At 46.6% G+C, this 20,636-nt stretch overlaps 2 protein-coding genes across 2 annotated transcripts in view; both read left to right on the top strand.

The window, feature by feature from the left end:
* The window catches only part of TRABD2A (TraB domain containing 2A), a 66,153-nt gene extending 46,168 nt beyond the window's left edge, over positions 1-19,985 (top strand). The window contains 6 exon segments of the mRNA XM_033124314.1: positions 10,322-10,438; positions 10,440-10,497; positions 14,006-14,096; positions 17,326-17,413; positions 17,416-17,605; positions 19,798-19,985. Coding sequence (XP_032980205.1) covers positions 10,322-10,438; positions 10,440-10,497; positions 14,006-14,096; positions 17,326-17,413; positions 17,416-17,605; positions 19,798-19,985 — 732 coding nt within the window.
* Positions 4,626-5,215, top strand: LOC117032714 (TP53-regulated inhibitor of apoptosis 1-like). Its single transcript, XM_033124315.1, has one exon. The coding sequence runs from the start codon at positions 4,626-4,628 to the stop codon at positions 4,857-4,859; it is 234 nt and encodes a 77-aa protein (XP_032980206.1). The 3' UTR covers positions 4,860-5,215.
* Positions 19,986-20,636: the final 651 nt, after the last annotated feature.

The following is a 20,636-nucleotide window of genomic DNA, read 5'->3' on the forward strand; positions in this document are numbered from 1 at the left end:
AATAGAGGCTGAATCCAGCATTGCCCCACAAGCGGTAAAGACATCATGAGCTTTCCAGAGACTTTACTTCCAGAGGGAGGAACTAAAACCAAGCAAGAGGAAAGGGAAAACCAGAAATATACTAAAGAAGGAATAGTAGAGTTTGTGGTGGTGATAATTCTCCTGTGTGCTCTTGGTGGGGGTAGGGAAAGTGGGGAGAAAGGTCAAGTTCAATTGGGAAATTAAATTTGAAGCAGTAGAAACAAGTTAACATGGGTGGGTGATTTGGAAGTTATATGGACAAATGATAAGGCTGATGGAGCAATTAGGGGACAGATGTCTTACACATTTCTTTCCTGTGCTCCTCCATACCTGTCCTGCTCAGGGCCCTGCAGGTGGTATGGAGTATAGGAAAATGCCTGCCACTGGGGAATGAGGGCCAGGCTGGCCAGGGCTGAGCGGTGCAGGTCGTAGGTCATGTTTGACATTTAGAAGGTGGAGCAGGATGGCAGTGGGACATCTCCCTACACATTCTGGGAGCGTGTGAGGAGCGGTTGGTACTAAGGGAGTGTTTTGCTGAAGAGAAGAGATTTGGGGAAATGGACAGGAGGATCTTACATAAATGACATGATTTAAAAAAAAGATGATAAAGGAGAAAATGAAGCTTTTAATTCGAAGACAAAAGAATATCATTTGAAGAGAATAGCAAAAGGAGATCTGTTATCCATAAATGGAAATTGATGGCTGCATTGCATGTAGAGTATGAGAATGTGTGGAAGGTCTGTGGAAAGGCGACTGGAAATAGGAGAAGCAGGCAGGGTAGATATCCTATTCTATATCTGACTAAGGTAACGGTTAACCTTGTTAAATCCCTGGGTAGAGGAGAGCATGTGCCCGGGGAAGGGGTGGGGAGGCCAAGGATTGGGAAGCCAGATAGCCACTGGGGGGAGGTGGGGGAGAAGAGAACACAGTGTGTCAGCCGCACCTATAGCCACTGTGTTGCAAGAACCACCCCTGATTGTCACAATTTTGGTGTAATAGTATGTAAGGAATAGAATATATGAAGGTCTGCCTGGGAACACTTGGGGATGTAAACTCTCAAAGTGGCTGGGATACGTGCTTGGCCTTGGAAGGATTGGCTACCCTCCCAAGGACCAAGAAAACAACAGAATGAAGAGCCTGGCCTTCGCCTTAGCACAGCTGGGCCGAGCTCCGATACATCTAATCTCATACCAAGGACCGGCCCCGGCTCCTAGCCAGATCCGAGACCAGTTCCTTGTGTTGCTGACACATATGCTTATTGGCTCCTTGCCACTGTTGTTAGTGAAGTCCTCAAAACCCCAGAAAAGCCGAGGCAGGCACGGTTGTTCCCCGGGCCGCTTCTGCTGCTGCAAGATATTTCGTCCGTGCTGTTTCTGTGCGAGATGTTTCGTCCGTGCTGATGAAAGGCCAGTGCTGTTTCTACAAGTCTAATTGACTGGGCCCTGGGGGTATGATGAATTGCCTCCTTGCTTGTTAGTGGTATGATGATATATTCCCCTAATCTCTGTCTTGTTTTACTTACTTTCTCTTTGTAATAAAACTCTTTAACCCCTTCATCCCGGCTTGTGGTGGTGTGTCTTGCGTACCGGGCCTTGAAATTAAGTCTGTGCACAGTAATCGATACTACTTATCGATACAAATTGGCGTCACGAACAGGATACGCACGACCACCGAAACAATGCCCCAGTTTAAAAAGAAAAGTGAGGTTTCTTGTGGACTTCGTGATGTTCCCGGATGGGAAGATCCTCAGTTTGCTTCGCTGGCTAAGGAATGGGCAATAGGGACTGGTTTAAGTGAAAACTGGGACGACAAATTACAGACTGCCGACCCCCCTCGGGTGCTCGAAGTGTTGAGGACTGTTCCTGTAGGAAAAGGGGGGGAATCAGCTGCCGTGGCGAGGCGAGGGTGGATTCTGCTTACTGCCTATCGCTGCATGTGTCAACGTGTTAATACTTTAATTGAAGAAAAATGTCGTCTGGAAAAAGAGAATACTGAGTTACAAGGCAGGAGGGCCATGCTGCAATGTCAAAACTATATTCTAGGTGATCAAGCCCGTGGCTATCAAACGGTAGCTGAGAAAGCTGCTGTGTGGTGTGCCCAATACAAATATAAGAAAAGGAGAGGTAGAGTGAATCCCAGTGAAGTGCATGCAGTGATCGCCTCGGCCCAGGCTGATTGGGACCCTGATAAATGGGATGATACTGATGATGATGTAGATTGGGGAGACCTGGAGGAGGAAGCCAGGAAATATGATGAGGAAAAACATCCCCCGGCTTTACAGGCTAAGCCTCTGCAGCGTAGACAGGAGCGGATCTCCAATGGACAAAGGGACTTTTTAGTAATTAATGAAGACTTCTCCCAACAAGAAATTAATGATATTTTATCCAAATTTTCCCAAAAATCGGGAGAGAAATTGCTTGACTGGATGATTAGAATTGCTGATACTGGGGCAGGCGGTATTAGCATAGATAGTGTGGATGCCCCCCGCTTTATTACTATCTCTACCAACCCCTTTGTTCAGACAGCCATCCGTGATCACCAACACGCGGGAGGTGCAATGACTACTTTATTAGCGCTAGCGGCCCGCGGATGTACAGCCCAATATGCTACTGATACGTCCTGGCCGGTTGAAACACGGCCCTGGTACACCATAAGGGATGGCATGCGCCGTCTGAAGGGGGAGGCAATGAAAACTGCAGTCATGCTAGGACAGGCTGATCACTATCTGACAGGCCCCGTGACTGCCTACCATCGCAATCTACTTGTACGGACTGCCCCTCCTGCTTACAAACACATAATGATGACTCTGCTATTAGCAGAGATGAGGCAACCAGTCCAGCAAATTTTAGAAAAGATGTCAGAAGTAGGAGATATGGGAGAATGGAATAACGAGAAGCAACATGCCACTGACAATAGGGGAAAGTCCAATAATTTTGGTGGACCCAGTAACAGCAATCAGGTCCCCCGAAAAGAAATGTTTCAAGCCTTATTAAAGGCCGGGGTGAGCCTGCACAAATTGGAAGGCATTCCTACTAAAGATATGTGGCAGCTGTACAAGGACAAGGTAAAGCGAGCCAACCGAGTGGAAGTCCAAAAGGCTGAGACTGAATCCATTCCTCATATGGTTCCTTCCCCCTCTGCCCCACCTGCTGGAATCTATCCCTTTGAGGATTTGTGTAAATTTGAATAGGATGGAGGCCAAGCTTCGGGTATCCCACAAATTCAGGAAATGCACCTGTGAGACTACCGCCCTCATGTACAAATAACACTACATTGGAAAAATGGGTCCACTACAGTGGCTAATGCACTTGTGGATACTGGAGCGGAGGCCTCTTTAATTTATGGGAACCCAGCCAAATTTAAAGGAACCCCAATTACTATTTCAGGTCTTGGTGGCCATGAAATTCCAGCTAAACAAATAAAGGTGATAATGAGCATTGGTAATTTGCCCCGCCGAGAATATTCGGTGGTAGTAGTCCCCATTCCTGAGTGGGGCATTGATATTTTAAGGGGACTGTCCCTTAAACTACAAGATGGGACTTATCATTTTGCAATCAGAGCTTTGCAAATGCATTCTGTTATAGTAGGCAAATTACTCATTGACCCCATTCATCTCCCTGAGCCCACAAAGATTATTGCGAGCAAACAATATCGTATCCCTGGAGGGCATAATGAAATAACTCAAACTAGTAAAGACTATGTTAATGCTGGTGTAATAATTCCAACTACTTCAGCTTGGAACAATCCAATCTGGCCAGTAAAGAAGTCAGATGGGTCTTGGAGAATGACAGTAGATTATAGGGAGCTGAACAAAGTCACTCCCCCACTGACTGCTGCTGTACCGGATACTATCTCTTTAATTAAGCGTATTCAGTCTCATCCCGGTACGTGGTAGGCTGTTATTGATCTGGCTAATGCTTTCTTTACTATTCCCATTGATCCATCCCAATGGGAACAATTTGCCTTCAGCTGGCAGGGGCGTCAATTTACCTTTACTAGGTTGCCCCGAGGTTACAGACATAGCCCTACCATTTGCCATCGACTAGTGGCTGAACATTTGGATGAATGCGACATTCTCCAGCCCTCAGTTTTAATCACTCATTATATAGATGATATCCTAATCCGAGCTTCCACTGAAGATTCTGTAAGATATTGTTTAGAACAAATTGTAGAACATTTGAAAAAGAAAGGTTGGGAAATTAACCCCGACAAAATCCAGGGGCCAGCCCAGGAAGTCAAGATTTTAGGAATACATTGGAATTTTGGGCATAGGGCCATCCTTCCGAAAGCTCGGCAGAAAATTTTAGACTTTCCAACACCCCAGAATAAGAAGGAGGCTCAAAAATTTATAGCCCTATTTGGCTATTGGAGAAATCATATTGCTCATTTAGGTCAGACTTTACAACCTCTGTATAGAGGAAAAAATATGAATTTGACAGGGGAGCTGAGCAGGATAAAGCATTTGAAATAGCAAAAGCTGCAATCCAAGCAGCCTTAGATCTCTGGCCAATAAGAGAGGGACCCCTAGAATTAATGGTTACTGTGGACGCCGGGTATGCTAACTGGAGCTTATGGCAAAAGCAGGATGCCAGACTGCCGCCGCCATGAACAGCATAGGGGAGGGATGCACCGACCTGAAGTGCGAGTATGACCAGTGCTTCAATCGCTGGTTTGCCGAGAAGTTCCTCAAGGGGGACAGTTCCGGCGACCCGTGCACCGACCTCTTCAAGCGCTACCAGCAGCAGTGTGTTCAGAAAGCAATAAAAGAGAAGGAGATTCCTATTGAAGGACTGGAGTTCATGGGCCATGGCAAAGAAAAGCCTGAAAGCTCTTCTTGACCTTGACAGCCACCTTGAAAATGGACTCCTCAAATAAGGAAATTGAGCACTCTGGATTTTGTGAAGGCTGTGAAGATGGCCATTGATTTAACGAGTTTAGGAGGGAGTGCTTGTATTTCCTCCTCCTCGATGTTTTCTTCTCACTTGTAAAAGATGATGAACCATCACTCTGCTTTGGGATGATTTCTCATTTGCTCTGGCATTGTGCAGGAACTCAATGTGCTAAAACTGAATTTCTTGGGATTATGGTTGCCATATTTCATCTGGGATCAGCTTTGAATATACCTTTTATGTAAATAATGATAAACATGTCAGGATGATCAGGATTTCCTGACCTCGAGTTATGCTGCGAAGAACATTAGGTACATTGTACTGGGGTCACTGTTGATGAAAGCAATTAGTTAGAACCTCTTTTTTCTCTCAGGGATCTAATGCTCTGAAAAGGGATCCCAGCACAGCAGTTTTAATCAACGCTTGGGAGCAGTTTTATTTTTATATAGTAACTTAACGGTTAAGCTTGCTGGTGGTCTCGGTAAGCCAAAAGGAAGCTTTTAACAGACAGTTCCTTGCCTTAACAAGAGGTGTCAGATCTCAGATTAAGATGAGAAAACTTCAAGAATGTTAGACTGAACACCATAGTATAGTTCAGTAGTTAAGATCCTTGGAGTATACTATGGAGGAAGATCCTAAATTGCAAAGATTTGCTGTTGCTAGCTTCCAACCCAAGTCAATGAATTAAACCAACATGTATATCATCAAAAAAAAAAAAAAAAAAAGCAGGATGCCAAACGGGTCCCTCTAGGGTTTTGGGCCTGAAAATTACCAGAGTCTGGACAGAGTTATACTCCCTTTGAACAACAGTTACTCGCTGCTTACTGGGCATTAACTGAACAGTTAACGGTGGGACATGAGGTGGCCTTACGGCCCCGAATTCCCATTATGCAGTGGATTATGAGTGACCCAGTGTCCCATAAGATTGGACATGCCCAAGAGGCCAGTATTATTAAATGGAAATGGTATATACAAAATAGAGCCAAAATAGGCCCAGCTGGAATATTATCTCTACATGAGTTAGTTATTGAGGCCCCAATTACCAATGATGATTTCCAACCAATAGCCATTGAGAGAACTGAGTCTCCTGTAGTGTATAACCGTGGATGTAATTCCCTTTCTGCCGAACAAAAGAGACATGCTTGGTTTACTGATGGCTCTGCCAGATATATCGGCAATACTCGGTACTGGAAGGCTGTAGCCTATGACTCTGTCACCAAAATGGTGTTAGAGACTAGTGGAGAAGGGAAAAGTAGTCAATTTGCTGAGCTGCAAGCCACTTATCAAGCTATAAACTTTGAAAAGGATGGACAGTGCCACATTTTCACTGACTCTTGGGCTGTGGACAAAGGTCTGGGCACCTGGATGCCTAGATGGGAAAAGGACTGTTGGAAAATCTATGACCAGGATTTATGGGGTGCTGACATATGGAAAGAAATTTGGGAGATTGCAAAAACCACTAACCTCTCTGTGTTTCATGTAGATGCACACGCTAAGAAAACCTCGGTGGAATGTGAGTATAACGCTGATGTAGATCGCCTCACAGCAGTTGCTGAAGTAGAGTGTTCCACTCCTATAAGTGAAGAAACTCTGGCTCTTGCTCGATAGATCCACCAAAAGACAGGACACGCTGGTCCCGCTGCTATGCACAGGTGGGCACAGGACAGAGGGATAAATGTTCCTATGTCTGACTTAAAGAGCACTAAGGAAAAATGCACCACTTGCCAACTGGATGAAAAACGCCCCTTATACCAAAAATAGTCACTGGAGAATTATTGCGGGGGCAGGCTCCCGCTCAAATTTGGCAAATTGAGTATATTGGGCCTTTGCCCCCCTCCAAAGGGTGTCGTTATATTTGTACCTGTGTAGACACTTATTTGGGAGTTCTGATGGCCTGTGCATACAAGCGTGCCACACAGCTTAATACAATTAAGACTCTTGATATTCTTACCTTATATTATGGAACACCTCTACAAATTCAAAGTGACAATGGGTCCCATTTTAAAGGTTACTAATTATTGTGAGAAAAACAACACTGAGTGGATCTATCATATTCCCTATTATCCACAAGCTCTATGGCTTAATAGAGCGCATAAATGGGTTGTTAAAAGAAAAATTACGCAAAATGGGCTCCGTTGCTGGGCTCCATTCGCATTACAAGTGGAAAGATCATCTTTTTACAGCCCTACAACAACTCAATAATCGCACTCTCAGTACAGGAGGTACTCCTTTATCTAGAATGATGACTCCCAATTTGCAAATACGGAAGATCCATACTTTCCCAACACTGCACTGGTGGGCAGTTCACCCCAATGCCCAAGCCCCGTATATGGGTACTATCGCATCTGCAGGGCATGATTTACATAACGTTGAAAAAATCTGGCTAGATCCTAATATTAGCCAAACAGGCCCACCGGAATTGGAATTCAAATTCCTAAGGGTTACTATGGTCAGATAGGTGCCAGGTCCAGCCTGGCACAGAAGGGAGTCCAAATCATGGCTGGAGTCATTGATGCAGACTATGTGGGAGAAATAAATGTCTCAAAAGAAACCTTACACTTTTTCCCAGGCACCAGGATTGTTCAAATATTGATCATTCCATGTGCCTCCACTGACTTTTGGGAGAAGTTAGATACTCCTCCTAATGCCACCACACGATATGGAGGCTTTGGCTCAACAGATTATGTGGCTGGTACTAAAGTTTGGGCCAGAAAACACATCACTGACCCTCCGAGGGCCGGAGAGGTCATAGCGCAAGGAGACAATAATATAGTAGTTGTCATGTTCCCTGGGCAAGATCAACCTGAAATGTATCCTATTAACCAATTGTTTTTATGAAATTAGCTCCTGATTTATGGCGGCCTAGTCTGGACCTGTTTGCTGGTTGAAGCTTGGACCCCTGGCATACCTGTACAGCTCCTCAATCATACAAGCCCAATCACATTCCATTGGAGATGGCGGAATAAAACTATCCCGCACACACAAGATAACTACACCTGCAAAGAAAACCAACAATGTATTATAGCTAATGGAACTGTAAGAGCCACAAACCTCACCAGATGGATAGGAGACAACATCCCATATCGTTTTGTTTTCTCTGGACCTCCATCCATTAATATAACTAATACAGATACCTATATGGTGGAACTTAACATTAGCAAGTCATTTGATTGGACTAGATGCTCCTTACAAATGTTATATACCTTAATCCAAAAAGAAGAAGCACAACGCATACTAACACAAGGAGACTCCTGCATGTGGAGATCTATGTTCCCCATTTCAAAGTATGCTTGGCTAGCAAACGCCAAGCCCAATGTTACGTGCATCTCTAGATGGTGTAGCGGCACTGTGACTTGTTAAATACCCAGAATAACTAACCTGCTATGCTCTTTTCATGTTCTACCCATTATCAAGGGTAATTATTTTTTACGGCCACGCACTGAAGGCACCCATATAGGTAATAATAATAATAGTACTTATAAGCTTACAGATTGTATATCTACAGATAAAGGCTTTGCATGTAATGGTTTATTTCGAATGATGGAACCCTGTTTACTTTCTCACTCTGTTCATCTATGTACTCTAACGATTTTTCCCATAGCCAGTTTCTCTGTCCTATATGAAATAGAACCACAGCATATATGCCTCGCTAGCTCTAATGCTGTTAAACTAGCCGCCAAGGGATTACTCTCCCCTTTCTCGGGATGTCTGCAGCATCTCGAGTTGCTCCACTGGAATGGTAATGTATTCTACTTAACTCCCGATCTAGAGACTGATATATCCCTTACTTGGATCCCCTGGCAGCTACAGCCTCCTGCTACCTTGTCCTTAACTCAAATATTACAGAAATCTCAACACTTGCAAACCCATCTAGATCATAATGCCCAGTCCCTCGCTGAACATCGGATTGTGACTACCATTGTCAGTAATAAATTGAAGGGCCTCTCACATATTATAACTCAAGACTCCAATCATCATTGGTATGATTTTCTATTCACCAGCACAACCGCGCATAAGTATTTTAACGCAATATTTACTCCCCTATTAATCATTGTGAGCTTTCTACTATTATTATGTATATGCAACTGTTGGATGTACTATCGCATACAAAAAGTGCACACTGCATTCATGTTTCAAAACCGCTATGTGAATTATACTTATGCCCCCACGCAGCCCTAGGGCTGAATTGTAAGGAATAGAATATATGAAGGTCTGCCTGGGAACACTTGGGGATGTAAACTCTCACAGTGGCTGGGATACGTGCTTGGCCTTGGAAGGATTGGCTACCCTCCCACGGACCAAGAAAACAACAGAATGAGGAGCCTGGCCTTCGCCTTAGCACAGCTGGGCCGAGCTCCGATACATCTAATCTCATACCAAGGACTGGCCCCGGCTCCTAGCCAGATCCGAGACCAGTTCCTTGTGTTGCTGACACGTATGCTTATTGGCTCCTTGCCACTGTTGTTAGTGAAGTCCTCAAAACCCCAGAAAAGCCGAGGCAGGCACGGTTGTTCCCCGGGCCGCTTCTGCTGCTGCAAGATATTTCGTCCGTGCTGTTTCTGTGCGAGATGTTTCGTCCGTGCTGATGAAAGGCCGGTGCTGCTTCTGCGATTTTAATTGACTGGGCCCTGGGGGTATGATGAATTGCCTCCTTGCTTGTTAGTGGTATGATGATATACTCCCTTAATCTCTGTCTTGTTTTACTTACTTTCTCTTTGTAATAAAACTCTTTAACCCCTTCATCCCGGCTTGTGGTGGTGTGTTTTGCGTATCGAGCCTTGAAATTAAGTCGGTGCACAGCAATCGATAATACTTATCGATACATACTACCATGCTGTTAGCTAAAATATCAAAATTGGCTAAATGTGTACCAGAGTCAGGTGAAATATTTGCCTGGAGGGCAGAGAACATTGGAGAAAGCCAGAAGGAGAAATAATGAAAATTTAAACCTATGGAATTTGTAAAACAGTTGAATGTTTATAGAAATTCTATGTATTTGGTAGTAGAATTGTAATTACTGATCCTAAAATAGTTAACTATGTAAAATTATTTTTATTAAAAAAAGCGTGTGTGAATTAAACAAATTAAAACTATGGATGTGCTGTGCAAAGATATGGTCTCCTTATATAAACACATGGCATCAAACAGAATCATTTAAATAGAACAGAAATACTGTTTTAAATAGCGAAGAGTTCTTTCAGTACACTTTATTTACAATTTTTTACTCGAGTTACAAAGAATGATACTAAAGTTTGAAAAGTAGCGGGTGGGAGATTCCAAGAATGGTGTGTCAGCTTCTCCTTCACTCGACAGCATCTTGACCTTCTAGGCTGGGTGATTTGATGCTCAAATTAAGCAATTTCACTCATAACTCTGTTGCCCTTCATTGTTTTCTCTTTATTTGGGCGGAGGTTCCTAATTTTATTAATGCCACGCTACCACCTCAGGAACTCCTCACCGCTCAGGAGACTGACAGCTACTTCCGCCAGGAGCTTATCTACAAGCGGAATGAAAGGATGGGGAAGCGGGGTGAAGGCCCTTTTGGAGGAGTTCCCTGACAAAGGCTTTTTGTTTGCCTTTGGAGCTGGTGAGTTGTAGGGTACCTCTGAGCATTAATCAGCCTCTCACAAATCTGAAAATCAATGTTAAGATTAAGAGACTAAAGGAACAACATGATTATCTCTATAGATGCAGGAAAAGCACTTGCTAACATGCGATACTCTTTCATGATAAAAACACTCATTGGAGTACGAAGAGAGGGGAACTTCATCAACATGTTCAAGAGTTGCTGTGAAATACCCGCGTGATGAAAGACTGAACGCTTTCCCCTTAAGAATGCGGGACAAGACAAAGATGGCTGTTCTGACTACTTCTCTTTAACATTGTGCTGAAGGGTCTACCCGGGGAAATTAGACAAGGAAATGAAACAAAAGGCATTCAGATTGGAAAAGAAGAAGTAAACTGTTACCTTTTCTCAGATGACATGATCCTGTGTATAGAAAATCCTAAGTAACCCACCCAAAATCCATTAGAACGAATAACTGAGTTCAGGTTACAATATTGCAGGATACAAGATCAATATACAAAAATCAGTTGTATTTGTATACCCTAGCCATGAATAATCTAAAACTGCAATGAAGAAACCAGTTCCATTTACAACAGTGTAAAAAATACTTGTGACTAAATTTAACAAGTGAAGAGCAACTTATGCAATGAAAACTAAAAACTTCATTGAAAGGAATTAAAGAAGACCTAAGCAAATGGAAAGACATCTCATGTTCATGGATTGTAAGACAGAATAACTCTTGTTAAGATGGAAATATTCCCCCAGATTGAGCTACCGGTTTAAGGCAATCCCTATCAAAATCTCAGCTGATGAAAATGTTTTAAAATTAAATAATGGGGATAGTTGCTCCACTTTGTGAATATTCCAAAAATCAGCACACTTTAAAAGGATGTTTTATGTTATGTGAATTATACTCAAATGAAGTTGTTGTACAAAAAATGAGGAGTTGGGTGCCTATCTGTTGTTCATTGAAAAGTTTTACCAAAACAAATCGCAGTTTCTGCATTCAGCAGTCCCTGGGAGTCTGTGAGAGTGTCTTCCTCTGTCTCATATTCCATGTTTAGATTACGCACACATGTGCTGTGTAGCTCTGTGCCATGTGCGGCCTGTCTCAACAAATGGCTTTCTCTAACAAAGATGGTAGCCAGGGCCTCCCCCTGCAGGCAGCCCGACAGGGGTCAGGCCACAGATGCCCCCGTGGCTCCTCCCTTGGTGGGGGTGATGGTCCCCTCAGTTGGGACACAGCTCCATGGCTTTATCCCAGCTGCCATGTTGGGTCCCCCCAGATGGCATGTGCCCAGTGTTCGAGTGTGCAAAAACTGGGCGCCCCTATGGCCACTCCCTGCCTTCACTCCTGCCAGACTCAGCTGATCTCAAGAGCTTCCCTTACGTCCAGTGTCGGAATAATGGGGCCCTGGGCTCAGGGGAAAGGTGGGTGCTGAGATGACAGTGTGGTCTGCCCTGTGGTATGCTGCTATGCCAGGTGCGTTCTGGGCCAGAGCAACACTGGGCAGCAGGTTGGCTGGCAGCCAGTGGGCGGGCTGGATCTGAGCAGACCCTCTGGATGGGGATTGTGTTGGGGGGATGGCACAGGTGACACTGGCACACCTGCCCTTGCCTGATTCGCAGGGCACAATTCTTCATACTGCTGCAGTGCTGGATAGAGACTTCACAGTCCCTGGGCACTGTGGGTGTCAGCAGTGGCCTGGAGATCTGCTAGGGCCAGGTTTTCCTCCTGGGGTTGCTTTCTCCACTGCTTTAGTCCATTTCTCCTTGTGCCTTCTGAAGGCTGAGCTGACAAGAGGGAACCACAGACATTCAGAGTGCTCCCAAACTCAGCCTGGGCAGTACAACTTTTTGAAATCCGTGTGTTGAGCCAACTTTTAATTATAAGTGGGGATAACCCCAAACTGAAAGCTCTGGAGCTTTAAAATCAAACAGCACCTTTTGTCATGGGAATCTGGAGATAAAATTTAAAAATGAGAAATGGAGCTCACCTTTGGAGTAGGAGGAAAATTAAAGTCAAACAGAATAGTTTGTTTGTGTAATGATAAAGCATTGCTAATACGGGCTGTTTATTCACTTGCCAAATAGTTTTTTCATTCCTAATTGGTTGAGAGTGTGTACTATGAGCCAGACCACCTGGGTCCAAGTTGCAATTTATTTAATTTCTCTGTGCTTTTTCCTCATCTGTAATAATACACTTACCTAACAGGGTTGTTGGGTGTGGGGGTTGTTGAATGACGTGCAAAGCACCAAGAACCGGGCCCCACACCTTGCAATCCTCACTAAATGTTTGTTATTTTTATTGTTGTGGTTCCTCTCTGCCGTGGGGACTTGGCGATGGCTGGGAGAGTCAGTGTGGCAGGAAAGCTCTGCAGGCTCTCCCGTCTCTCCTAGTCCTGGTATAATCCATACATGAGTTTGCCGTACTTCCGCACTGGGGCTAATTGGGGCCTTACCAACGTCCCTTTCATCTGAGTCAGTTGCCCTTTGTCAATCTTGGGGTCATAGACTTTACATTTGGACCCAAGAACACAGTAGAGCCCAGTACCTTTGCCACAAACACCACCCTCGGCCCCCCAGCCTCCCAAAGGTTGCTCCAAGTTCACTCTTCTTAGAGACATGGAGTCAGGATAAGGGGGAGGCCTACAGACCTCTCCTGCAGTGTGGAGGTACCTTCATTTCCTTTCTGAGTCTCTGGCTGTTGAGTATTCAGTTGTCAAAATTGCATAGACTCTGGAGCCAAACTTGCCTGGGTTTAGATTCTGCTCTGCTGCTTCTTAGTGTGTGAAGTCCTGAGCCAATTTTAACTCAGTGTTCCATTTTGAAGTGGAGGTAATAATGATACCTTCTGCTGAATCAGAGGGTGGAGAGCTGCAAGTTCATTAGCAATTTAGGACATTCAAGTGCCATAAATTGGCACATAAAGGGACATTGCGACCCCAGGGGATCATGTCAGTTTTGAGCATCAAAACCTGAAATGAAAGAAGGTGAATCCCAGGACATACCTTTGGCCTTTAAATTATTTAATATGCCAGTGTAAGCTTATCACCTGGTGATCTTTGCTGCTTTTTATTAAAAAGGAAAGAAATGAAATAAAATTCAGGTGGAGGCTTCCAGCTATGGTGGCTTCTGCAAAGTGGAGGTTTTTATTGAGCGTCCAGAATTATATGTGGGACAGGGGCTCGGGTTTATACAGACGAGAATGGTCAGGACTGTTAGCACTGGATTCAGAGGTGGGAGGTTGGGGTTTGCTGTCCAGGCTGTCCCCGCAGCTGTGTGACTGAGCGCAGCGCCCTGCCCCGTTCTGGTCCCCAGTGTCCTCACCTCTGAGACGCCACTACCCTGTCTGCTTGCCTGGCAGGGCCGTTGGGAGGTCTGATTACAGAAGCTTTCTGGAACTGTACTGGGCTGGACGCAGGGAACGGGGTTGGCAGGGCTACTTCTTTGTTCCGGGGTGTGTGCTCAGGGGTATGTTTGGTGGTCAGGAGAGCTGCCGCCTTTCTGATTCTTTTTCTTACTGCAGGTCATTTAATGGACAACAACACAGTGCTTGATGTTTTGTGGCGCGAAGGTTATGAGGTAGAACACGTCCCTGCTGGATGACCCATCAACATGTAACCTGACTGAGCTTCTGTGCTGGCTGGGGAGCAACTCAGGGGTGTGTGGGGGGCGTGGTGAGCCCCCCCACAGGGCTGCCTGGGTGCCAGGGTGGGCTGTATCCTGAGGGGCTCCAGAGTGACCCTCACGGCAGGAGCCGCTGGGCTGGGAGAAATGACCACTGAATGGACAGTTGGCACCGGGCTCAGCTGGTGTCCCCTTGTGTCTGGGGCTGTGCCCGATGTGGGTTGGGTGACTGGGCACTGTGGGCAGCAGAAACCACACTGGCCTTTTCCTCAGCAGCGCTTAGGGCAGAAAAGAAGGTGAAGGGAAGGTCGCTCCGTGGTCCTGGGGGCCCCAGGAGGGGTGACTAAGCTTAATGCTCAGTGTCCTTCTACCTGGGCTTTTAGGAATTTTTTGGGAGCCAGGTGGTAGAATCAATCATAACATAAGGTCAGAGGGGCTGGAGGCACAGGGAGTGCCTGTCAGACCCAACTCAGGGGCAAGAAGAGCAAAGCCCCTTTCCTTCCTTTGAGCTGTTTCCTCCCTCCAGATCTGTTTATTTCTTAGTTTTATGCAAAGCCACCCCCTGGCACTATGGACCCTTCTGTACAGAACTCAGGAGGCCCCACCTCCATCCCTCAGCAATGCCGCTGACACCGACTGGCCTCCCTACTAGTCTCGCACCCCATTTCCTGTGCTAGTGGGTGCAAGGTGGGCCTTCCCTCCCTCTCTGTACTAGTTTGCGAGGCTGCCATAACAAACTACCGCAGGCTGGGTAGGTTAAACAACGGAATTTAGTTTCTCACAGCTCTAGAGGCCAGAAGTCCAAGATCAAGGTGTTGGCAAGGTTTGGTTTCTCCCGAGGCCTCTCTCCTTGGTTTGCAGATGGCCGCCTTCTCACTGTCCTCACACGGCCTCTGCTTGATGTGCACACAATCCTGGTGTCTCCTCTTCTTATAAGGACACCAGTCAGCCTGGACAAGGGCCCACTCTAACGGCCTCATTTTAACTTAATCACCTCCTGAAAGGCTCCATCTACAAATACAGTCACATTCTGAGGAACGAGGTGTTAGCGCTTCAACTTACGAATTTTGGGGGACACACCCTCCATTCCTCTTGCCCCCACTCCCTCCAGACTGTGGTCACCAGCAGCCCTCCTGGCAGAGATCTCAGCTGTAGTGAGAATACTCCAGGAGGAAAGTGCCTATCCCCTCTGCTGTGGGGAGAGGCAGGGGTCCAGCAGTCATGTCTGCCTGATGGCTGCCCTTCTCCAGGTGTCCTCTTTCTCTGTGGAAGTCCCACCTTCACCTCATGTCATCTCAGGCCAAGTCCTCACCCTTTCCCCCTACTCCAGAGGGGTCTCCCTGGCAGTCCAGTTTCCATCCCAGGAGCCATGATTCTCAGTTTCCTTCTTTGAGGGAAAGTTTGGATACACCCTGGGCTTGTCTTACTCCCACTTCTCTTCATACCCTACATTCATTGTGTCACACTGCACTTTCTAGTTCACAAGTCTCACCTGAGACTTGTCATTTTTCACCTTCACCAGGCCTCTGGCTTTCTCCATTGAAGCCTCTCTGGGATTTGTTCCTCTTCTCCACTTTCATGGCTGTCATCCTCTGGTCCATTCTTTACCTTTCTGTGGGACGAATCTTGCAAGTGTTCTTGAATCTTGAGTTCATGTTCTTTGCTAAGTAAAAGCAACAGACTTTTTTGAGTGTACTGTGTACCACAGCATGTTTGGGTTATATGGTGGTCAAGGATCACACAGACGTAGTCTCTTCCGTGGCGGAGGTCTAGGAATGGGGGCTGCCCGAGCATCTTCTGAATCCTCTAGGCCACCAGAATCTTACAGAGTCTTACGTGGGGTACTTTCCCTTTTCAGGCCCCAGTTTCTTCGTTGGTAGAATGAAGAGGTTCATGTAAGTCGTGTGACACTTATGTGCCAGGCATTGTACTAGGCTCCGGAGACAGTGCTGACTCTGTCAGGTACTGTCCTCCAGGGGCCTTCTAACTATGACTGTTTCAGGGGCTTCAGATTCTGGTTCAGAGTAGGGGCCTTTTTTCTTTCTCATACCTTCTCCTTTCCTCACAGGGCCATGAACACGAACTGACCTCACAGGTTCTGTCAGGTTGTGGGTCAGAACTGAAGCCTGCTTCTGGCAGGAGGGTGGTTCAGAGAGGCTGAATCATCAGAGCAGAGTGATTGAGTTCTTTCATATGCTGGTCTGCTACTCCGCACTGCTGGATGCATGTGGCACATCCACTGCTCCCCTCCCTCTTCTCACTGCCTCCATCAGGGGACAATGGGATTGACCTCCAGTGCCTGAGATTCTTCTCTTACTGCCCCTCCTCCCTTGACAAAAATTTTGTCCTAGAAAGAAATTTGGTCCTTCTAATGGCTTATTTCTCACTGGAAGAGTTTTTTTGGGGGAGACTATAGTCATAGTTAGGGGAAAACTAGAAGCAAGTTTGAGTTTCTCATCAGTTGTGAAAAACATGTTTCCTTTTGGAAAGATGGTTTATGGTCAGACCGGGGGTAAGGTGGTTAGAAGCCAGCCCTGTGAACACTAACAGTCCCTTACCTGGGGAGGGAGTGGCTACCAGCAGTCAAAAAGCCTCTTTCCAAGTAGAGCCCTTAAAAGGGTACATGAGAAAATAACAGAATTGAGGGCTACTTCAATGTTTCTATTGTGTTTCCCTGGAAATAAGACCTAGCTGGACAATCAGCTCTAATGCGTCTTTTGGAGCAAAAATTAATATAAGACCCGGTCTTATTTTACTATAACGTAAGACCAAGTCTTACATAATATAAGACCGGGTCTCATATTAATTTTTGCTCCAAAAGACGCATTAGAACTGACTGTCCAGCTAGGTCTTATTTTCGGGGAAACACGGTAAGTGAATGTCATATAAAGACTTTTCACCTCTCTTTAAATGCTGTAATCTTCAGTGCCTTTCTAGACAGTGGTGACCCATTTAGGGAAGGGCAGTAATTATATGCAGCTAAAAAGAAATCTTGTATTTCCTCCCCAGAGCTGGGAGATTTGGAGAGAATACGGTGAGGGTATGTGAGAGAGAAATAAAGATGTCAAAGTGATCATTTCTCGAGGTGGCTTCAACAACCCTGGCCTCCCTAGCCGGCTTGACCTTTAACATTACCTGTGAGGTCCTGAGCCTAAGGTGGAGGGAGGGCGCCACGCTGTGTGACCTTTCAAATCCTTCTTCCTTCCACCCCGTTCACAGAGAGAAGAATAAAAGTCCCTCTTCGCAGCCCACCTCCTCTGCCATAGTTGCTCCAGAAATGCCTGCTCCGGAAGCATTGGTCCCGGAAACTGGGTTGAATTGAAGGTGTACTCACTGTGGCCACCCCACGTGTCCATGACCGGAAGTACCAACCTGCCAGGTGAGGCTGGGAGGAAGTTCCGGAAGAAGCGGAGGCGGCTGCAGCGGAGGCAGCGGCGGCAGCGGCTCTGGCAGTTCAGTGACCTGTGGGTCCGACTGGAGGAGAGGTGAGGCGAGGTGGGTGGTTTGGACAGGACAGGGCCCCGCGCAGCCAGGAGCCCATCACCTGCGTCCATCCTCACCCCTGGAGGCCCGGTGGGGAGTAGCCCAGGAATACCCATCACACAGCTTAAGGGGTGCTCTGGTAGGAATGAATGCTCCCCTTATGGAGCTGCCTTTCGCTTTCCTCACGGCCCTGGGCCCCGGTCCTCTGTCCACTGTGACAGAGATGAATCCAAATTAAAAGGTAGTTGCTTCAAGTCAGGAGAAGAGCAACATGTTTATCTTTGTTAAAGAACAAATGGTGGTGGTGGCAGGGTCATGGATGCATCTGTTAAAAATTAACAGACTAAGGGGCGGCTGGATGGCTCAGTTGGTTAGAGCACAGAACTCTTAACAAGGCTGCTGGTTCAATTCCCTCATAGGATGATGGGCGATGCCCCTTGCAACTAAAGATTGAAAACGGTGAGTCGACTTGGAGCTGAGCTGGGCCCTCCACAACTAGATTGAAAGACAATGACTGATGGGTTCTGGAGAAACACACTGTTCCCGAATATTCCCCAATTAAAAAAAAATGTTAACAGATTGAAGTAGAATGAGACTGGAGTAAAGGTTGTAAGGAAGTTGATTTGCCAGCCCTTTCTGCATCATCAGATCAGGGAGAATTTCATAATTTTGCAGAGCTGGAAGCAACTCTTTGGGGGTGAATTTATTCAGCCCCGACGTTTTACGGGGTTACAGGGAGTGTGGTGGTGACCGCAGAATGTATACACTTAGATGCCTAGGAAGTGGATCAGAGGTGGATAGAGGAACCAAAGGTGGTGATGCAGCTTGGTCTGCATGGCATACGGGTGATGGAAGAACTACACTAGAGAGGCCTGGGATCCAGGATCTAGTTCAGTTCAACCCAAATTTATTGTATGCCTCCTATGTGCCTACTGTTGTGTTGGGTGCTGTGGCTTTGGAGTGAACCAGACAGACATTGGCCCTCTGCTTTCCTGGGTCACAGTCTGGGGAGGAAGCTGCATTTTGAGTTGATTATCTGTAAGCGAAGTGTAGGGTGCTGTGGACATGTGCATGTGTGTGTGTGGGAGGTTAGCACCTTCCGTAGGAAAGGCCTCCGGAAGAAGGGACGTTTTGGCTGATGCTGAGTAGAAGCCTGACAAAGTGGAGCCCCACGAATAGAGCTTCTGAGTCTGGATCAGGAGATTCAGGGATCCAGTGCCTGCATAGGTGCACAGGAATAAATGCTGAATGAATGAGGAAACAACTGAACAAGGAGGGAATGAGTTCCAAGCAAAGGGAACAGCCTGAAAGCCTGCTGTGGAGAAAGTGAGCATGGTGAAGAAACCCAGATAAAGTAATTCTGGCTGGTGCCTGGGAGGCCCAGGGGGAGTGGGGTGAGATGGGTGGGCCCAGAAAGGTAAGCAGGTGCAGTGGCTGTGAGAGTCGCATGCCTGAGGGAAGAAGGGATCCACTGCAGGGTTTGAAGCAGGCATCCCGTGCCTGGGGGGAATTTGCAATTTTAAATGGGCAGAAGCTGGTAGTCAAAGGAAACCTGGAGAAGAGGGAAGCTCTTTGTGTTGCCCATGGTGACTGACTCCTCAACTATCCTTCCTTGATGGAGGGAGAAATTGACCTGTTTAGGACTTTTTCAGTCTGGGTCGTTTCCTTTCAAGGTGGCCATGGAGTTGGCCCCTTTCTACCTGAACTGAGAACTGAAGGGACCAGGTAGGCCTGAGGTCATGGGCCCCTCATCTCATACTGTTCTGACCTGGGATGCCTTGTGTCGTGTTCATACCAGACCTGAGCTGAGGTAGGAGAGAGAGCCAGAGACCCAGGTAGACTCCTCCTGGCTTGGCCCTGCCTCTGTGTGTGGTCAGTGAGGAGGCTCCCTGCCTCAGATTGCCTAGAGGCTCATGAGGAACAAATCTGCACCAGGCCTTCTTATACCTTGAGTGTTACTAATCCTTGAATCAAGAACCGGATAGCCAGAGGAGAGTCTCCTACTGTGTTAGTCTTAGCACCTATATTATTTGGTTTTGTTGTAGCAGTGGTAACGAGGGCCAAAGACACAAGAAACTTATTAATGTATTAATATCCAGTCTGGTCTTTAAAGAAGGGAGATGAAACGAAGCTGTGCTGGCGTTAGGGGCCTGGGGAGTATCCAGTGACTCCTGCTGTGTCCTGAGCCTCTTTTCCTTTGCCTCCTAGTGCTGTGGTCCCACCCACCACTCCAGGTCCCAGTTCTGGACTGGCATGTCTCTGCTGAGCTGCGGCTTCCTTGCCCTGGGTACTCCCACCATAGCCAGTTGGTGGCTAGCGGTGCCTGCCAATCTCTCTGGACTCCTGTGTTCTGGCTGTTGGTCCTGGCTTTCCATATGGAGACACCCCTCTTGTAGTGACTGCAGGAGCCAGGCCGAGACCCTGACCCCTCGGACTTGAAGGTTGACCATCCTGTCCTTCATGCTCTGGTCTGGCCTTGACAGGCCCAACCCAGGACAAGAGGCTCAGAATCGAAGCCAGTGTTGAGTCTTCTCTTTCCAAGGACTGACTTTGAGTTATCCGACAAGGCTTGGGGTAGGTGTATATAATGAGTTATATGAAAATAATTATAAATGAATTATGTGCAAATAATTAAATTCGCTTTTTGTTTAGACCTTTCCCCATAATGTGTATCTGTCAGGCAAAGTGCTCTTTTGCTCACACCCTCTAAAGACTGTCACTGCTTCACTCCTGGGCCCCACTCTTGGCCCCACCCCGCATCTTTGGTTTCTGACCCTTTTTTCCTTGCTTTCTGCTGCTCTTCTACCTATTCACTCCTGGTTCTAGATGCAGGGGAGTCAGTAGGCCATGTGGCCTTTGTTCTGCTCCTGTCTATTCAAGGTCTGGTGAATAGGGTGTTTCCCACACTCTGACAGGTGCAGTGGCCAGGCTCTGTATCCCATTGTTTAACTATCAGCTTCATGAGCCTGGTGTAGTTGTGAGTTGTATGGTTTCCTGCAGCTTTCTGGCCTAAGATTACAGCTGCCGTGATGCCTAATGTCAACCTG

This window comes from Rhinolophus ferrumequinum, chromosome 13 (assembly GCF_004115265.2).
Source record: "Rhinolophus ferrumequinum isolate MPI-CBG mRhiFer1 chromosome 13, mRhiFer1_v1.p, whole genome shotgun sequence".
Classification (NCBI taxonomy): domain Eukaryota; kingdom Metazoa; phylum Chordata; class Mammalia; order Chiroptera; family Rhinolophidae; genus Rhinolophus; species Rhinolophus ferrumequinum.